Source organism: Argentina silus (assembly GCF_951799395.1).
Source record: "Argentina silus genome assembly, chromosome: 12".
Lineage (NCBI taxonomy): Eukaryota > Metazoa > Chordata > Actinopteri > Argentiniformes > Argentinidae > Argentina > Argentina silus.
Genome location: NC_139666.1, coordinates 10,412,441 through 10,433,732, shown reverse-complemented (window position 1 = coordinate 10,433,732; position 21,292 = coordinate 10,412,441). Strand labels below are relative to the sequence as shown.

At 45.5% G+C, this 21,292-nt stretch overlaps 1 protein-coding gene across 1 annotated transcript in view; it reads right to left on the bottom strand.

Moving 5' to 3' along the window:
• tanc1b (tetratricopeptide repeat, ankyrin repeat and coiled-coil containing 1b) overlaps nt 1–21,292 on the bottom strand; it is a 101,483-nt gene that overhangs the window by 53,938 nt on the left and 26,253 nt on the right. Inside the window, exons 3-4 of the mRNA XM_083681645.1 lie at nt 18,261–18,464; nt 8,149–8,253 (exon numbers count right to left, since the gene is read on the bottom strand). Coding sequence (XP_083537771.1) covers nt 8,149–8,253; nt 18,261–18,464 — 309 coding nt within the window. The remainder of the gene's footprint in view (nt 1–8,148; nt 8,254–18,260; nt 18,465–21,292) is intronic.

The following is a 21,292-nucleotide window of genomic DNA, read 5'->3' as shown; positions in this document are numbered from 1 at the left end:
TTTTACCTGAGGCTGTGCAGGTTGGTCACATGCACGCACATGCACGCACATCCTAAATACAATACTACATTTATTTATTCATTCATTTTTTTCATATTTAAAGCTATCATTGCATTACTCAATTAGTTCAGTTAGTTATTTAGCCAGTTTAAATAAAACATAAAATAACACCCAGACATCGTGAGTGACCTACGGGGAGTGAAATGGCAACGCTGCAAATGGAAATGGCAACCAGCTATCATTCACCAACAAGTTTCAGCGCTAACTAGGACAACTGACAGTGTGTGTGTGTGTGTGTGTGTTGTGTGAAACTGGGGTCGCAGCACTGTGCCGAGCACTTTACGGCGTAATGATGCAGCTGCCTGGCTACCCTGACAGCTGGCGGCATTTATTAGCAGCCAAATACCTGTAATCAAAACGAATATGCACATTAAGACGGAGATATGGCGGCTTTGTATCATTTCTATGACAACAAATCAAAAGGTAATCAGTGAGACAGTGGAGGAGCACACTCCTCCTCATTAGGAAGCCAGAGATGGTATGCTTCATTTTATTTTTGCCTTCGCAGGGGAAAGGTGGACGTTGGTTATTTGTTATTTGATGTTTCCTTTCTCTTTCATGTCAGGAAGTCGCTTATATGCATGTAATCGTTATCATCTACCATGTCCCTGTTGAGCTAATCATCATGTGTTTTGATGAAAACAAAGGGATATACATTGATGAAAGTCAGCATGCCTAGTACGTGGGTCAACAGGGCCTAGGTTGTATTCTCTCTAGAGAAGCTCAAGAGAAAAGAATATGCAAATGTTCGTTGGTTGAATGTTTGGTATGTCTGCCTCAAACATTTTCCCAGGGTTTTTCAGTCTCATCGAGATAGATGCTTGTGTGCTTTTTTTTTAAGCACTTGTCTAAAGCTGGGCTTTTGGAGCTCATAACATGAAGCTTTCTCTGCCAATCCTCTCTCCAGTGTCTCAGTGTGCCAGCTCCATTTGGTCTTTATCCCATGGTAACTCTAGTCTGGCTCAGCTGGGGATGAGGAACGTGAGGAAACATTCCAGGTCACACTGAGTTTTCAGAAACGTGAGGGCATAAAGCAGACGTTTTAACAGTCATATAAAATCGCTTACAGAAGTGTAAAAGTCGGACCTTTCCCGAAACTGAATTTGAACCCCACATAAATCAGAATCTTGACAGATTTAAGAGGCGTTGCTCGGTACCAGGACACTCACACTATGATACCGTAGTGCTGTAAACAACATGAGATAATGCTGCTACTTTATCTGACAATTGTACACAAGACTACCACTTGTGTACAAGACTACCACTTGTGTACACTTGTATACCCTGACCAACCCATTGAAAGGAGGCAGTTCAGCAGAGGGGTTAGTCCACGACTGGGACCTTAAAGTGGAGCAGCAGCACTAATGCCATTAGTAACCTTTGGCTTGGGCTGATCACTGAGACCAATGCTCTCCAGTCTCTCAGACTTCTAGTACTGTACATCAAGGGAGGGACGGATACTAAGACATATAAACTCCGCTCATACTGCATACAGTAGATTTTCATGTAATCTATTTCTATATGGGGAAGTAACTTCATAACTTCATCCTCTGTAAGAAATGTGGGGTCATAAGACAAGTCTCCGAAATGGATGTCTGTCAGGGAGAGAGATGGAACCCCCGCTCAAGCCTACTCCATGTGTTGTCATGTGAAGGGTTATGGAGGAGAGTGATCCAACACACACAGCCCCAGGAGTTGCCCTGACACAGAAATCAATAGATGTCAGACAACCGGTAAACATAGTGCAACACGGTATTACATGCTTTAGAAATGGTTCTTCACCGTAAATTTGCTGGAAAATGGATGTGTCTTTATACCAAATATGATCTTGCCTACAGGGAATCTCATCTTCCATGCAACATAGCCACCCTAACGCACTGTATGTTGCATTAGAACTCAACAGTGATGTCTTAATAGAAGCTTGCCGTTTCTCTTTTCTGCTAGTCAGTTAAAAGAGACATATTTCAAACTAAGAATAGGAGCTCAGTCTCACGGTCAGCCACTAAAACTCAATAAAACAGTTCTCTATAATTCTGGCAGGCAGAGAGGTCAGTCAGTACCCAGCGGCTACAGTGAACCTTCCTCTCAATCGAAATTCCACCATAACTGTTGCTGTGCATCAAGTTATACAGCCGCTGACTTTTGATACTGGTATAAAATGTGTGGGTGTTTTATGAAACCTTTGAGGTTGTCATTATTCCAAAGGTAATTGGCTCAACAGCAGAACAAGAAGATGTACTGTAATCAGAGCCCACAAGTTATGACGGCTGTGACCCTTGGGAGACTTCAGACAAACAACCAGAAAAACAACCAAATTAGCCACTTAGCAGAGGAAACCATGAGCAGAGCTGGGGGACAGATGCACCAAAATGACTACGGGTCCTTCTCCTGCCAAGGATTCTCACACCAAGAGCCATTCAGGGATGGAAATGAGTTCCTCCTTTTAGCCTACACCCGATTAGTGCTTTGTATCTCATGCGAGCCTGGAGATATGGAACAAGAAGAGTTGGAAGGAAGCACTCAACAGCTATTCAAATAATTGACGAGGAGATGGAGGCAAAAACAAAAACAAGATCATTATACCTCAGTATGAGCAGTTTACGAGCGGGTAAAGTAGCGGCCCTGGCATTGGAGTGGTGAGGAGGAGAAGGAGGAGGGGAGGACTTTGAACAGGCTGGCCCTGCGGAGCTGTCTTCAACGCTCTCTGCTGAGAAAACGATCCAGCCAGCGCTCATTAGCAGCTGGGGTTACGTTACCAAACAGCAGAGTACGTTTTAATGAACACTTGATGAATGCACACGTCCCGCCTTCCCATTAAACTTCAGAGGTGGAGGAATGACGTCTCCCATCCAAACACGCCTGGCACTCTTAATGCACATTCCAGGGCTGTAGAGGAGCCCAACGCTGGGTGGCGATGGCTCCTTAACACATGCCAGGGCTGGAAAGCTGTACTGGGAGTGTGAGTTGATGTGTTGTGTACTATACTAGGGTAGTGTACTATACAGAGTTGAGCTGGTACAGACAGTAGGGGAACTGTTTAGAGCAGAAAAGTTGAATAGCGAAAGGTTAACTGGTCAGGTTCAGGTAAACTGTGGGATTGACAGATAGCCACCTGTCGCTTGTTCTGTGATTCTGTGAATGGTATTAGAAACAGTCCCCCACTTTTCAAAACAAAGAGGTCTACGCTGGTTTTCACTGTCAATGCTCTTAGCCGGTACTTAACAGACAGACCACAAAGACAGGCCTTCTAACACCAGTCACATTCACCAGGTCACCACCAACCTGTCTGGATTGCAAAAAAGTCTCCTCTGCACTGAAGTGCAAACAAAAAGGTCATGACAAGAGAACAGATCTCATGACAAGACAACGGGAGAGTCAGTCCCCTGGCCACCGTGCAGACCTCGGAGAGGACACTGTGGTTAAGCAGTGAGGATCCCGGAGGGAGAGGGGAGATTAATGAAGACTCATCCTCTGACAAGGAGTTAGACAAACAGGCACACAAAGACATGGCCTTTCTCGGATAATTAAAATCACATAGGGCTTAAGATGCCATGGAAAGGGATTAAAATATCAATGGTACAGTTAGCCATAATTGGGTCCATTTATCTTGGCTTCCACAAAGAAGTCTCCTCTTGAGGAGAGGCCAGTGAATGAGAGTTGTCTGTATCCCAATCACTGTTCAAAGCCAAGCAACATCTACTAATGGATAGGCTAAAGAGGGTTCCATTGTGCTATTGTGGAGAATATAATGAAGTAATTAGTGTAAAATAGACTTCTGTAGCTTTATGCATTACAGACATACTATTGTAGATGTTTGTCATATTTATGGTGTAAAGTCATCAACATTGTTGACAACAATTCTGCAAAAAACGTAGGCCAACATCGAATCACACTGATGTACATACAATAGTGATATCAAAAGCTAGGTGTTCAATGGACTCTAGCTTCTTTTCACAATCACATTTGATTTGAGAGAGTGTGATCATTCTGAGTGAATCAGTGGCTAATTAAAACAGTCTTTAACATGGTTAAAGTAACTGGTGATATCTGATGCTCTTCACACATTCAACAGAGTTGCGATTGCGATCTGAGCTTGGCTGGTTCCTGCCAAGGCCCCAGCTGTGCAGCCGTGAAATCTTGATTCTGAACGCCTACTTCTGCCTGATGAGAAGTTTGGGCTCAGGAAATGAGAACATGCTGGAGGGCGGAGTTCCAGTAACACACAGCAGAAGCACTCTATCTGGCAAGTGATGCACGCACGCACGATGTACAGTTAACAGTAGGTCACCAAGAAATAGTGGTCTCGGCTTACATTGTGTTTACTGCCTTGTCAATTTGAACATCTAACTCCACAACAGTGTTAATGTTGGCACCTTTTTTTTTTAAGTCATTAAGTAATTTTGACTAAAATAGCATTACGTTTTAGTCACATTTTGGTCATTTGAATAATGATTTAGTCTAGTTATTGTCAAAATTTTAGTCACATCACATATGTTGCCTTATTAACCCATAGTAAACAAAAATACCTGACTTCCACGTGTGCAAAAATACAGCTTGTCCTACTAACATATTTTTCTGCATAACATCCTATCGCTTCTCTTCCCAACAGACGAATTAGCAGAATAATTACTCTGCCGAAGTTGATTTGTAGATCAGTGATATGTGCAGCGCATTGCTCAGTCTAACTGAGACTAATGGGGTGGTATTTTCCCCTGTCAGTTTGTGGGTGCAAAAGCTTTCTTCTCCTGTGGAAACAACATGATAAGTAGCCCCTTTTTCTGCCGATAGCAAGCCTGTTTGCATTAATGAAGGGTTTTGGCCAGATTGGATGAATACCATGCACAGGTCATTCGCAAGTCATGACCACCCTCATTCTCTACCCAGCAAACTTGGAGAACGTTTGCTGGGCAGAGAATGGGGTGGTAATGACTTGTGAATGACCTCTGCATGGTATTCATTTTCCACTAATAACAACATTGCAACGTCGCAATGAGAAAGTCCTACAATTCTGCTTATGTCATGTATGCTTTTCATTGGACCAAGCAACTAACACCTCTCTCCAAAAACTCAATTGTCAATTTAGTCCAATTTTAGTCACACAGATGATTTCGTCTGGTCTCGTTTTAGTCAACGACAATGAAAACTTCGTTCAGTTATCGTTTTTTCTGGGTCTATTTAGTCAGTCGTCGTGTCGTCTTTTGCCATAGAGAAACAGGCGTTTGACCAACGTTTTCGTCATTCATTCAGTTGACGAAATTAACACTGCTCCACAACCACTCACTGAGGTAGCAGATAGCCTCAGTCCAAAAGAAGTAGGAAATCAGTAGCAGAGACAAGGGTGTCAAATGTTTGAGCCGGTGTCCCTGAGGAGCAGTAACGGCGAGGCTGAAGGAAGAGGGTCTGGAGCGAGAACAGAGAACTAACGGTTCAGGCCTGATTGACAGAGACAGAGCTCAGGAGGTCTGTGAGCGTAGGCCACAGCTGAGACAACACTGACCACTGCTGTTTGTCTGTCTGTCGGTCGGTCTGACGCACGTGCGCACACACAGACAACCCAAAACCAAATGGGGGACAGAGGACAACTCAACATGTGTCTGGCAGAGTTCATGTCTCTGAGTACTACACATGAAAATACATTAATTCATTAATTAGCAACAAATCACATTCTGCATTTCCAACTAAATCTGAATGACACATACAGTACACAAGCCTCCTTTGCAACCCTGATTCTGCCCCAATCTTTCTTTCTCTCATTCTCCATCCCTTGTAGAAGCTGTGAACTGTAGCTTTGGTGATGTGAGAGAGGCATCCCTCAGAACACTCCGCACACAAAGGCTCCTCAGAACTGTCTGATGAACTGTCTTGATCTGGGCCGAAATGTCACTCGGTTCTCATGCTACAAACGTCCGATGGATATTCCACTCAGATTCCTCGCAGCATTCCAATGCTCACAGAACATTCCACAGTGACACCGACTTTGTTACAAATTCCCTTACTTGACCCACCGGGGTCGCATGGTTGCCTTAACCTTTCAGACCCATCCGAGACCAAATATGTATATAAGAAAGTGTACATTTTTTGTGCCAAAGAGATAGAATATATTACATTACACAGAGAACTAACACACTCTAATTGTTGACCTGAGAATGTATAAATTATGATGGTTACAGCCATACATTATTGTCACACACACAGTGTGTGTGTGTGTGTGTGTGTGTGTGTGTGTGTATTCACAGCAGGGCACCTGGGCCATGCTGACAGCTGAATCATACCAATTAGACATCATTATGGAGTGTTTTTTTGTTTTTTTTTAACAAAGTGCCTAATTGTGCATGATTTTATGCCATTAGTGGAATACGTTGACTAATTCCTCATGGCGGTGTAACTTCTCAGCAATGAACATTCCTCCTTTTGTGCTAAGTGCTCTAGATGAGGCGTGAGGAGTGTGAGGACTATGGCAGGCTGGTGCTGGTGGGGACACACACACACACACACACACACACACACACACACACACCATGCATTAGCAGTCTCTGCGGAGAGAGAGAGAGAGACAGTGACTACAATGTCGGGATGTCTACAGTTTGCCACTTGCTACTTCTCCCTGCTGCTCAGTACACTGTCAGAGATGGTTTAACTATGATGGCCCCAGGTGCAAAGATATCATTGCTCTGTTTTGGTTTCCAGCAGAGCAGGGTGGAGTTGAATTCCTCCCGTACAGGCTTAACGAGAGTGTGTGGGCTGCGTTATCTTTAGCCAGGCTACAGAGACAGAGAGAGACAGAGAGAGACAGAGAGAGGTGTAGAATTTCCATTGCATGAACGGAAGAGTCATTTTGGAGGCGAGCTGAAACGCAATAGGAGACTGCTCTGAGCCCTCTGTATACACAAGCTGTAGCACTCGCAGGTTCAAGACAGCGACAGACAACCCCTATCCTGTAAACACATGTTGGAGCCATGGGTGTGTGTGTTTGTGTGGTGTCGAGGGGTGGGAAAGTCAGTCGCCCTGCTGTAAGAGACCAGTCAGGAGAAATTGGGAAGGGGGGGTGGGGTGCAAACTCAGGGCAGGTTATTTTGGGCTTTGTTTGATGACACAGACCCGATGACTGACCCCGCCGCTGGATCCTCGGAACATTCTAGAAATGTGCCGTGTTACGACCTGTGCATGCCGTAACATAGCATAGCTCCGTTTGAGAAAACTGGAGCGCCGCTCTCATAAAAACCGCTCCCAAACACACAATGCTACCTCATGTACGGAAGCCCACCCAGTCTTCTGAGCCTGTCCAATGTCCGCTCGTATGGGATAAGCTTAGTATCAGAATAGTGGTGAGGCTGGTTCCCCTAGCTGGCACGGGACTGCGTTTAACTGGTGCCCCCTCCAAGTGCTACAGTATATGATCCATATTGTAGAAGGAGTCTCTCTCTCTCTCTCTCTCTCTCTCTCTCTCTCCTAAAGATAACGCAGCCCACACACTCTAGTTAAGCCTGTACGGGAGGAATTCAACTCCACCCTGCTCTGCTGGAAACCAAAACAGAGCAGTTAGGGGAACATTACCATTACACACACAGAGACAGAAGGCAGGCGGAGGCGTACCTAAGAGCACATACACAAACATTTGTGTGCGCACAAGGACACGCGGTCCCACACTTGAATAACGATAAACAGTTGTTAAAATCTAATCTGTTCAACCCATTCCTGTCACAACTCTCCATCACACTTGAATCAAAAGCAGTGCCATATAGATTTAGTAATGTATATCCAACCATTTGTTAGAGGATGGCTACCCTCATTACTTTCCAAACGTGTACGGTAGGAGGACACCAGGCTATATTTGTACAAAACACCACTGCATGTTAGAACAGAACTCATATGTATACACAATTACAACCAACACTCAAACAGTGGTTGACACTCCCTAAACAAACACAAACCTGCGCCTGACCCCATAAAACACATACTCTGAATCACACACACACACACACACACACAGTCAGAGCCCTGGATACAGACAAAATTTGGAATTCCAAAGGATGAGGCATAGTCAGTGTCAGACCTTTGAAACCCTTTACAAATCAGAGAGAGACTCACCATTGTGGGAGGACTCCTTGTTATCGGCCACCTTCCTCAGCGCTGAGACGATGGCATCCCCAGGAACGCGAGGGCTCTCCACATACTTGGGCTTCCTGATTGGACCTGCAGGCAGAGCCAGAGAGAGAGAGAGAGAGAGAGAGAGAGAGAGAGAGAGAGAGAGAGAGAGAGAGAGAGAGAGTTCTCGCTGGATTAACGGCTTCCAGATGGGATTGGAGATGAAGAGCGGGAGTATCCTAGCGGGACGGGCTTGGCTAGCGGAGCTCACACTCATACACACACGCACACACATACACACACACACACATACATACACACACACGCGTGAGTGTATACACACACATACAAAGGCAGGCAGCTTCCAGTTGGTGATAGCAGCTCAGTCTGACAGCCTGGAGAGCTGGTTGTAGACTGGAGACACCCAGTAGCACACTGACTGGTCAGCTCTGGGAATGTAAACTACAGCAGGAAACCACAGCAATTAGCCTCTTAGGGACTTTAAATGTGTGTGTGAGAGAGAGAGAGACACACACACAGACGGGGGCAATCACAGAGACAGTGTGTCCTGGCCTGGTGTATGTGAGAGTGGAGAGAGAATGAGGTCTATGCGTGCCAGTCAGGTGGTTTTTCTAGGACATGGGCTGCTGCTGAACCTCCTATGGAGGCTTTGTGTCCCCTTGGTGATGACGGAGATAACTGTGTTCCTCTCCTCTCCTCTCCTCTCTGAGTGACAGTATTAGAAACACACAATCCCAGAGCTCAACACTGAACACTGCTCACTCCCCGCCTGTTATGATCCAACTGCTGACGCACAATGGCTCCTTAGCAACTGAATGTGTGTGTGTGTGTGTGTGTGTGTGTGTGCGCGTGCACTCTCAAACCCCTGATCTCGGGGCACAGTGCAGGTCCAGCCACTCAAAAGGCTGCACGTTGTTCCATCCTCCGTCTGACAGGGCTATCAAAAGACATCTCCGAACTGCTTCTTTTCGCTCACAACCATGACAAGGCTACCCTGGGCTACAAAGCAGACAATCTCTTAAAGAAATAGGACAACCGCTGCTACAACCCCTCAATCTGTAATGCAGCTGTGTGAAAGAGGAAGGATAAAAGCCAGTCATAGAGCGTTCATCCTGCTAAGACAGCCCATTAGATAATGCATCCCTCTGTAAACAGTTAGCACTCCTCAATAACGACAGCAGTCCTAGCTGACAGATAAAGGGAGAAGTCGCTCAGTGGGAGCAAGAGAGCGAACCAGATACGAAGCAGTGGAAAAAAACTAATAAAGAGGAAGTCGATGGAAAGCTCATATCTATAAAGAACACTCCAGCATGCCCTCCTCCCTCCCACTGCTCCTGCTCTGACCTGCTCTAACCCAATCTACTTCTCCTCTAGTGTTCTGTAATCAGATGACTGCATGTGTAACCCCCAGCCATAACACAACGATGAGATGGACAGAGGAGATAGCTTGTTTCCCATTACCACCTCCTCCCTCCCTCCCTCCCCCCCCCCCGGACTCGAGATGGAACAATCCCACAGTCCACAGCTGTGATCCTGGCCTGAGATACTGGTGTGGGATGGGGGTGGTTGTGTTGTTACAGTATAGGAGCCATGGCCCTGGCACTGTGACACAGCAGGCACAGAGCTTCAGCTTGATTCATACTGCCATCTATGGATCTATGACTTGAAATGCACAGAGCATAGTAGCCAGGGTACAGTGGCCCACTGCTATGGAACGTGGAAACAAGTAATCAACAATTAATTGTGCATTATGTCCCGCATTAATAGCCTTGATAAACCCGATGAGTGTCTGATGAGTGTTTGTATGCCTTTAAAAGAAATAATTTAAATAAATAGGTGTTTATCAGCCTAGGCCTTTTCAAATGTTTTACAGGGAGACATAATAATGAGCAAACATGTTTACACACAGACAGGCCATTCCCAATACAGTAGTCATAGGAGCTGGAAACTCCAGCACAGAGCCAAGTCCAAGAGCCAGCCAGGGAGACGTTTATAGAGCCCCATCCCGTGCTGCTGGATCTCTATCAAACACATGTGAGTTGGAGTCTGAACCCATCTGATCTCTCTATGGCTGGACTCCATACAGACAGAGGACTGAGGTCTAGCCAGCCAAGTCAGCCTGTTGGCGGAGGTAGATACCACAGATAGGCCCGAGATCCTCTGTGTTCTAAGACTCCATTCATCTGCGGATGGTCAGGCACAACCTATTAGCCAGGAGTCACACTGAGACAGTTAAGGAAGAGGGAAAGAGAGAGAGAGAGTTAAGGAAGAGAGAAAGAGAGAGAGAGGGAAAGACAGAGACAGGGTTGTTTGAGATACGCTTCGTTCAGTCAACAACCTCTCAGAACAAACTCACAGACTTTCTAATAGGCCTACATTCACTTCATTCAGGACTTGATTTATGCACAGCAAATGCTGTAATTTGAGTAATCTAAACCGTATTCTTTAAAGTTGACACGGTGGTCAAAGGCATCCACGCAAGTGACATACAGCAGCATACACATGGCTTTCCACTATCTACTTCTGTCAATTCAAGTTAAAGGGCTTAATAAGGCGTGACGTCGTACGCTAGCCTATTAAAGGTAGAGGCCCTGTAGCGTGGTGCTGTCAGGTCTAAGCAGAGAATAGCCAAATGAGAAAATATTGAGTGTTTTGTTTTCCATCCAAAGTGTCATCTGCAGATAGGAGAAGCTTTCATGTGTACCCCGAGGCCTTTATCAATGGCGGCATGCCCCTAGAGAGGGCCATTAAAGCGCTGCTGCTCTGCACTTAAGATCTGCCGAATGAGCAATAGTATTGTTTAATAAGCATGAAACAGGCTGACGAGTGGAGAGAGAGCGAGAGAGAGAGAGGGCGCTGGGACGTAGTTGAAGGACAAACCAAGGGGGAAGCAGACGAAACACCAAGCAGGCTCTCTCTCTCTCTCCCTCTCCCTCTCTCCCTCCCTCTCTCTCTCTGAGTATTGATATCTACCCGCTCCTCTTCACACAGTCCCAGCCTCCATTAAGACGGAGAGACCTGTCCCCAACTCCCCAGGAGTGGGAATCACATTTACTCCAAGAGCCAATCATAACAAATTAAAATGCATGAAGCCTCTGCACTTTCTCCCCAGACCCCTCGCTGAGAGGACAAATAAGTACTATCTCAGTTTGATGTCCTCCAAGAGCAACCATGAGCTCATCAGAGCAAGAAAAGCATAGAGAATTAGAATCACAGGACTTGGAACGCCTGGGAAGGAGAGAGTACAATGCCACAATAAGGCTGCCATGGAAAACTAACCAGGAACAAGGCAGGTTCCTTTAATTCAGCAGTGCCCTGATGGTTCAGTGGGTTTGAAAGGCTCGTTACAGGGACAAAAACATGGGGTGGCAGGAGACACAGCATTCCTACGATACGCAACTGAAATGCTCTCTGTGACTCCACCTGTGTTGTTGCTGGGTAAATAAATACACTATGGAGTGACAGCCTCCGCAGCAGGGAAGAGTCTCTTCTTGGTTGTTGACAAAATAGAGACTGAAACCAAGTCTGGAGGAGCCATAGTGATGTATTGTACCAGCAGCCAAGAGACTGGCGACTGGGAGTTTACCAAGAGCGGGAGCATGGTACAGGACAGGGGGTTTGACAGACATGCAGGGGTGAGGGGAGGGGTGAGGCAGGCATGGATGGGTGAGTAAGAGGGTGAGGGGATTAGGTGCAGAGCAGCCAGAGGTCTCTCAGGAAGGGTAGCCAAGCGAGAGTGACTGGTGAGCGCTCTGCATCCTGTGGTCCTCTGTGGCTCAGTTGGTAGAGCGTGGCGCTAACAACGCTTAGGTTGTGGGTTTGATTCCTGCTGGGACTCAATCACGTATGCACTCACTGCAATGTAAGTCACTTTGGATAAAAGTGTCAGCTAAATGGCATATTATTATTATTATTATAATATTATATTATTATTACTGGCCCTCCTCTGTGCACACACACGCACATACATTTGCACCATGTCACCTGTCACTCGACTTCTGGGCCACTGAGCAACACAAGCGCAGGTCAAAACATATGATGTCCAGCTGATGTCATGGCCCTAATGATGAATGGGGTGATTGTCCGAGCTCTTAAAAGCCATCAATGACTTTTCCAACATTCTTGAAGATGGACTCTGACTTCTTAACATTTCAGCTCTTCCTGAGACACAACATCCTCTGTGTGGCAGCAAGAATAAGGGGGGCTCTGACAATACCCCTCTCTCTGTGGCAGGCGTCATTCTACAGCTCAGCAGGGAAATACAATGTATTCAGATGGACATGAGGGTTTTAGAAATGTAGCTTTGCAACCTAATAGATTCAGATGCAACAGTGAGGCTTTGGGTATTGGTCAATCCCTCTTGTACAAAATATATGCAAAGACCAAGATACAGATCTCCTACTGCAAGCTGCCCTTCTGATTTTTCTGAATTACTCATTTAGAAATCATGGTTCTGAAAAGGTTGATAAGAGATTTCTGTTGTAACAATCATGCTTGACACAAACCTGTATCATTAATCATAACTACAAACAGATATGCAGCATGTTATATATATTCAAATATTCATAACCATTAATATTCTTGGTAGGCTTAACGCAATAAAAAAATAAAAAAATCTCACGACCTTCATCAGACAACTAATAGTCATATCCTCTTGTTTTAGATGAATTATGAATTATGCATCGCTCTCTGTTGGAAATGTGTGGTCTTGCACTTTCTGAAAACAAACTAACCCTAAGCACACTCCGCATGGTGTACAACAAAAGCACAGCAGTAGCCAACCAGCCATATTTATATCTACTTCATCAATGTATTGAATCTGGAAAAACACTGAGGGAATACTATATTACTGCTTTGGTTGGTGGCAATCTCTGGAGTATACTTTTTTTTTTTTTTTTTTAACTGAGGATTTAAAAGTGTTAGTTGTTAAAGATGACGGAGCAGGAGCAGTGGAGTGGAGAATTGGATAGAACCTTTCACTCCTCGTCCATCACAACACTTTCAAAGGAGCCTTTCTACCATCACAGGGCCTTTAGAGCACAGCTCCCAAAAGTGCATCAATATCTCCTCAGAGGTTGCCAAGTTACTGCTAATGCTCTAGGGGTGACATCAGGAGACATACCTCCACAGATATGGCATTGGCTTTGAAGTGGAAATACATCCCCCTTCACAGAGACAAAAAAAAAAAAAAAAAAAAAAAAAGGAAAGATTTGTAAGACCCAAAGCACAGTTACAGGACAGTAATGGCAAACGATTTCAAAGGGAACATTTATGCATATTGTATAATTTATGGGAACTTCAAATGTGCCATCTTTAATAATCTGAAACTGGAGATTTGGAAGGGAGACAAAAACCTATTTTGGCAGGGACATATTAAAAGGAGAAATCACTATTGTGAGAACGTCTAGGCCAGACCAAACGTGGAAATGAAAGTTACCCACTGACAAAAAGATTGCTATCATGCTATCATATTCAGGCACATGGTAGAACTCCTGTGTCGGAAAAAATAGGTTATCAGTTAAACATTAGCCTTCCTTTTATATATCACATTCTGTTATCATCTGTGGAAGAATCATGAAATGTACTGGAAAACACACCGCGCCATGGTAAAACCGTAGTGCTTTATCAACGCCACAGTGTTCAATAATTCTTTATTGACATGAATCCAATTATCTTGCTGTTGCCTATTGTGCCAATATCCTGTTGAGCAATCTTCAACCTTTCTCCTATGTGCGACTGCGAATATTTGCTATTCATAAAATCCCACCGCTCCCTAAAAAAATCAATAGTCCCTGAAGCAGTGCTATTGTATACACATCGATGTATTTCCTAACCCTATTCAGATATACCATTGTTTTTTTTGTTTTGTTTTTCTCCTGACCTGTTCAGATAGCAGTCAAGTTGTTTATTGACCCATTGCCCATCAAGTCCTTGTGCATCTTAGTCATCACAAGATAAAGGACATTTTGTTTTGCCTGGAAATGGTACGAGTGTGTCTCCCTCTCTCTCTCCCTCTCTCACTGCTGCTGCTACTATAGTGTTTCTGGGAAGACTATCCTAGGCTGACATTTAAGTGACAGCCCTTCCCTTCCCTTCATCCTGGCTGATAATGGGAGAACCAGTGGCTCAAACAGTCCACCATCACTCATGAAGGCCACAAGCACAGTGAACTTTGAGTGAACTGTAGGGCTTCTCTTTCTACCAGCAGCCAAGAGAGGGTTTTGTTGATAAGAGGAGGTAAAAAAAAGAAAAACCTCATCCAGATCTTCTAAACACTGCATGTTCCTCTAGAACAGGGCTGAAGGGAGGAGACAGGAGGGAGTCAGGGCTTAAGTATAGGCTAGTCACAGGCAGTGTCCAAACAGTGTATCATGGCGTTATCAAAACTAATACCATCCACAGCAGTGGCCCCGATAGGGTCACTTCCAAGCCTTAACGGGCAAAGGAACATTCGGATTTGGGAACCTTTCAAATCCTCTGATATCAATCAACACACTAGCGAGAGTCCTGAACTGTGTGCTCTCCTGCACAGATCTGCACATCTGCCTTGCTGATAGAGAAATAAAATAGTCTTTGAACCATAGAGAGCAGGGGCCAAAGAAGCTCTCCCTCCCCTCCCCATCAAAGCATAAAAGTTGAGAACGATTTCCATGTAAAACAGCCGATGAGGGACCCCGCTCTCCCCGAGCCTCATTCTCTATAAATGCAGATTAAAATGATAACCTGCCCGAAACGGCGATGAATATGTCATGAACTGCCGTTTTATGTTTCCCTTAAGGATGTCAACGAGGCAAACTATGGAGCTAATTGTTGCTCATATGACTCCAAATGTCCATACACCTAAACGCTCCAGAGAAAAGGAACAAGTCGAAACTCTACTCCCGCTATTCCATCTTCTGAGGGGAAATTCAATGTCACTAATAAAGCCTGCAGTTGGGAACAAGGCAGTGGTGTTACTGCCCATCTCAGAGGCACCAAAGGGCTGTTTGAATGTTGCTCATGCACTAACCGTCCCTAGAGAGTGATCAACAGAGCCTGGCAGTACGACCTTGAGGACAAGAGGCAGTAAAAAAAGAAAGAAAAAATAATAATACACTGATGGCACAGTGACCTGTCATGACCAGCGGAGGTCACTGTGGAGTCGCCCAGGACTCCACCACGTCCCACTGGTGGAGCAGTAACACCATTCCTGAAGCTGAGTTCAACCCCCCGCCCCCCCGCCCCCTCCCAAGAGTCACATACCCGGACCTGTAAAACTTCAGACTGTAAACTGGGGGTCCTGCAGAACACATGTCTGTGGTGTTGCTTTCATTGTTAAAGCTCTTGCTCGGCTGATCAAAGCAGCAAGCTGCAGAGGAGGCAAACAGCATCGGGGGCCCGTGTGGCTCAGGCATTCGTCACGCTCTCCTAATTAGCTCAATGTTTCTGTGTGTGTGTCGCTCTGAAGTTTGCATGAAAGACCCACCATTAAATCAAGCCTTCCACAATGCTATAGATTATCCAATCTGTCGGGAAATGAAGCAAGCCGCAAAGGCGTTTTAAATCAGAGCAACCACTTCCTAGAAAGGTCATCGTGAATGAATGGGGAGGATGGGGGGGGAGGATGAGCTGGGTAGGAAGGGCTGGGTCGAGAGACAAGTTGACTCGCATGGGGGTGACAGGACTCAGAACTGTGGGGGTGGCAGAGCTAGTCACTCCCCCTGGAGCCTTCCGGAACCTTCCTCTGTGGTAACTCTAGGCATGTTTCTTGAGCTGAGCCGAGCTGCCTGGACCAATCAACCATTCTCTGACATGACGTCTGTATACGAGGATATGTCACTGGGGGTCGTGACATTTTCTCGTTTTGATAAACATTTTCAACCTAGAGCTGAGTAAACACACTCACTCTCCCACGGTGGTAGTCAGTCTTTTGCATGGGTTATGCCCCGGAAGGTATTTGAGTGAAATAATATATCTCATTAATAAACATGACACAAGATGGCCCATGTTGCTGCTTTGTGAGAGTGGCGATGTTTCCGACAGTATGTGTATATTAACTGGAGGCGTGAACTCTCCCCCTGTAGTTTTTCACACTTACCTGTGAGCAAGGGAGTGGAGTGCTCACACTCAACCCTCCCCCTTTTCCTTTTCTCTCCATGACAACCTTCTTAACTAGCTGTGTCCTGACCTCTCCTTTGCTGTGGTGGGTTTTCTCCTCCTCTGTCTCAGAGTGCCCTCATGGGGATGTGTCTGTAAATGAATGCCCTCTCTCCTCTCCTCTCTCTCTGGGGCCCTGTTCACCTTCAAAAACCCTGTCCCCCCCTCTCTCTCTCCCTCCCTCACTCTCCCTCGTTCTCTGGACCACCTCTCTCTCTCTCTCTCTTTCCCTCCCACTCCTTCCCTCGCTTGCTTGCTCTCTCTGTCAATGTGCTTTTCATCAGAGCTCCCTTTGATGGGTTTAAAACAATCATGGCAAATACCAACACCGCCTGAGGAGGATGAATACAAGGTGTTTGTAGGAGCTGAATCGAACAAAGGGGACATGGCATTCAGACAATACAGATTTATTTCACATTCCTCTACTTCACTACAGTTTTCAAACTCACACAGCAACGTTTTTTTCTCATTTTAGCACAATATAAACTACAGTAAGCATATTTGCAATCGTAGGTCCCCTTTTCAAACGAAGAACATTTCCATAACATATGCTGCTTTATGAACTTGCTGCATGTAGTCCAACATTTGAATGAGAGAGTACTGTGGAGAGAGAGATTTGGGGGAAAAGGGCATAGCAAATGAGGGTTGAGAGGGAAAAAAGGCTGAGGCAACCACAATCGCTCAAATGAAAACAGTCTGGATCAGAGGGGAATATTCCCAAGCTAACTATAGCTGAAATTAGAACAGGATACTCCCCATTAGAAACCTCATTCAAAACATACCCAAACATAACCAAAATACAGTTACAGCTGCATTGAGCGGGGGGAAGTCGGCTTAAGTCAATTGTCTCTAAATAAAAGTTTAGTTATAGGATAATAATATTTCAATTTGTGAACATAGGCAACATAACTCTGCAGTCATCAGTGGCTGGTTGGTTCTAAAGGGCAAAAGCCTACATGCCAACACATCTTATGCTATCGGCTAGATCAAAGCACGGAGCACTCAAAACAGAGGCTAGATACCGCACAGATGAGTCCCAGATGTGAGAGTGACCACTTAAAGGATCTCGACCCTCTTTGCTAAGTCTTTAGAATACAAAGTCTCAGGTTGAAACAAGTCCAGATACAACCGTCTCCTCCGCTTTGAAGATCGCACACCCACCACAGCTGTTGACAGCCATGTTCTCGACATCGGGATGAGAAGAGGAAAAAAGGGGACTAACAATCAGACATTGTGTATACACACATGCCCATTAAGAACCAATACAGTGTAAACAAGCTCAGTAGTTGTAGGGACCACCATCCTGACAGAAGCTGATCAAATAGAGAGGGATACAATGAAACAAACAAACCCTGGCCTGTACCATCCTCCCCCCTGTCTCATACAAACTGCACTCACGTGCTGACTGCAACTGCTGAGTAGAAAAGTAGGGCTCCACGTATTTGATATTATTATTATTTTTTTTTACTAAGACAGTATATTCAAGAATAACAACCACAGGCAGTACAACTGAAACACAGTTTCAAAGAGCCGAGCTCAAAGCCGCACCCACACTGGGTTTAAACTGAAATGATTGTCAGTCCTCTGACAACTTCAGATGTTCAACACTGACACAATAGCACCTGAAGGAAGACAGGAAACGTTACTTTCAGAGGGTGTCCGTTGAGAGGGAACAAGTCCCAGCCGGGGAATGAAATAGCAGGAGAAATAGAGGGAAAACAGAATTCCAACAGCACTTTGCGTCTGTCCTAGTAAATAGGGTAGAGTAGTGTGTGGTGTAGTATACTGCAGTGCAGTGTAGTGTAGTGCTTTAAGGAGCAAAGTTCAGGAGTGAGGTGGGGTGGGGTGGGGTGGGGTGGGGCAGAGTAGGCTCGGGTGAAGTGAGGAGGGGTGAGGTGGAGTGAGATGAGGTGGGATAGGGTTGAGACAAGGTGGCATGATGCAGGGTGAGGCAGTACCTGGGGATCTCTTGCTGGAGCGCAGGGGCATCATGTAGGACTGGCGTGGAAGCAGGGGAGAGGAGGGCAGCGACATGGACACTCCCTTGGCCAGGCTCAGTCTGAACACATCTTCCGGTGCATAGGGGTGGGCGCCGCCTGGCTCCTGGGTGACACTGCCAGGCGGGTACCTTCGCTGGGCGCTGTGGGTGTGGAGCTCACCCACTAAGGAGACAAAGAGAAGGAGGGGAGAGAGACTGTTTAGAACATCATTCACCTACAATACCTGCTTATACAAGTCTAGCCTTAACAGATTGGAAATATACGAAAAAAAAAAAAAATTAGTTTAGTCCCTCTTCCCAGATCAGATATTGCAAGACATGTGGACTCCAGAATATCTAATCAACCTGAACGCAGTTTGACAGCAGAACGAACCCATCCTCAGAGGGAGGGCTTTTGTACTAATACCACGTTCCGCACGGTCAGCTGCGGAGAGCTGGCTTAGAGCTGCTTCTGGCCATGCTACGAAATCAAACTGACATTCCCAGATGCCTTTAGGATACCGACAGATAGAACTTCTCTCTGGTCTACACCCAGGGAGGGATCAATGATATATAAGGAAAGACATGAGGAAGTAAAGCCACATGCTGTGCGCTGCTGCTGTTGCGCGTGTGGGTGTTTAACCTGAGGTCATGGGCCCCGGGTGTTACTCTCACGCCTCTAGGGCTCATGTGGCAGAGAAGGACACCCAGTTAGTTTGGCAGCGCAAATAAGAGAAGTGCCATTGACCGCTAAGCTGTGATAACATGTGAGTCATTGACAACACTGACTGTACCATCATTGCCCAAGGAGGAGTTAACTGAAACCTTTGGACAAGTGTGCTGAGCCAATAGCAAGTCGGCTTAGTGTTTTTTTTTTTTTCAGACAATAATAAATACTACGAACATAACACCTCATTGTATAGTACAAGTCATGTATGAAAGAATAATGATCCTGAACTAACATATCTAATTCAGCAGTTAAGGGTGGAGCAGCTTGAGAAGCCAAAGGCAAAAACCTGGCGTTCTTGCTGCAAGCTAGCTGCGTAGAGCTTACGGCAGATAACCTAACCTGTGGGAAAATGTCCTTTCACATTTCCTGGCTGCACTGGCCCTGATGAACCATCATAGGGGGCCCTCATTGGTTCACTAACCCAGTAGGATAATCTCAGAAACGTGGACTGAGATGATAAGCTTGGAGAGTACAGTATGAGGCCTCCATGTGCTCACGCTGCTTCCAATCTCTGGGAAAATAAGAGTGAATGTCACCCACTTCCTATTCCCCAGGTAATAGTCTGACAGCCAAGCGTTCCCTCTTGACATTGAAAACACAGGAACCTGTTCTGCTGGTATTGAGACTGTTGTTGGTGTGGAATAGAGTTTCATGTTTCCAATGATACTCTCTCTCTCTCTCTGTCTCTGTCTCTATCATGGACATTCTTACTCTGTTTGACACATTGTGGGCCTATTTCACCTATAATAGTTCCTCTGAGCTCAGGGGCTGACATGGCTCCAGACCTGCTAATGACTTCACCTAGCCTAGTCACCAGGCCCCTTGATAGCCCAGCTTAGCTCTAAATGGAAAACAGAGACCTTTAAATCGACAAAAGCAGACATTGCATGGAAAGACCATTCCAAATGCAGAGAGCAAAGCAAGAAAAGTCATTTATTCTGTAGCATTAAAGCCACCCTCTCATTCAACCACACATTAAAATGTATGAATGACCAACCTCTAATAATGCTGCTCATGCGTCAACAGACCAGGCTAGATCCGTATCGCAGATGTGGTGTGCCACAGTAATGTGAATTAGCCTTGGTTCCTGTATTCAGGGACCATATCAAACCTCTTGTTTGGGATCCTATTTGCAGATTATCTATGACGCCAGTCTGGCCGGCGTGGCTAAACAAACTGAAGCGGACAGGGGAGCCAGCAGAACGTTACCATTAGCCAACAACACTAGGCTAGCTCTGCTCCCCAGGAGTGAAATTAGTTGGCTGCTGGGGATAATCAGCAACAGAGAGGCAGTTTTCTTCCTCTGCCTTGCCACAGGGGACACAAAGCTGTCCTGTGTTTAAAAAGGCTCCTAAACAAAGAAGAATGCCAGAAAACAGGATCTGGCCCTGGTGCAAACACCTCCGCATGCTCCCAGTCCAGATGCTGGGCACTTTCAAACACTTGTGAAGTGTTCAACCAACACAGCGAGCCCTGCGGTCACAGTGGCCTCAATAAGACCTGTTGACCAGAGATCAGAATTATTATTCAACAGATTCAAATCAAAGACATTGTGAATGAATCATCCATAAATGGCAGAATTGTAATTGTAATGCGTCGTTGGAACCAACCATTTTGTGATATAATCTGAAACATAAATTGTAGGCCTACACAATAAAAGAAAGCAAATATTCAGATTTCCATGTAATTAAGCTTTGGCTGACTTAGGCAGATGAGCCTAAAAACACAGATCTACTGTCAGTGGCTATAGAGCTTGTTTAAACAGTTACAACAGAACACTGCAATGAATAGAGCAGGCTGCTCTAAGCACACATGAAAAGCTCCCCCCCCCCACCCCTCCCAAGTACCTCTAGGCTACACTAAAGATACTCTCGTGGACTCATCTCGACCAATTACGCCACCGATAGACAGGGCTAATAGTGGTCCTGTCAGAGATTTTTACACTCTTTTTGGTAGGTTGGCTAGACCCTATTTCTAGGATATGCCCTTACCTAATCTACATTCCCATAGGCTAGTGCTGCACTTATCAAACCAAGACACTTCTTTAAAAAGGGTGTAAAATGTCCAAACCACCACTTTATAACTAAAATGTAGGTGTTGTGAAAAAGACAAGAGACGAACATTCTTGACCCATTGGGTTATGGAGATGAGCACAGTCCAAGCAACCTGGGGTCAAGCAGTTTAGGAAGGGCCTCCTCTGTTGCTACGCTAGCTGTGTGCAGTAACTGTCCCTGTGCGACCACACAGCTTCACCACAGTGCCAGGGTGTTAGACAACATGGG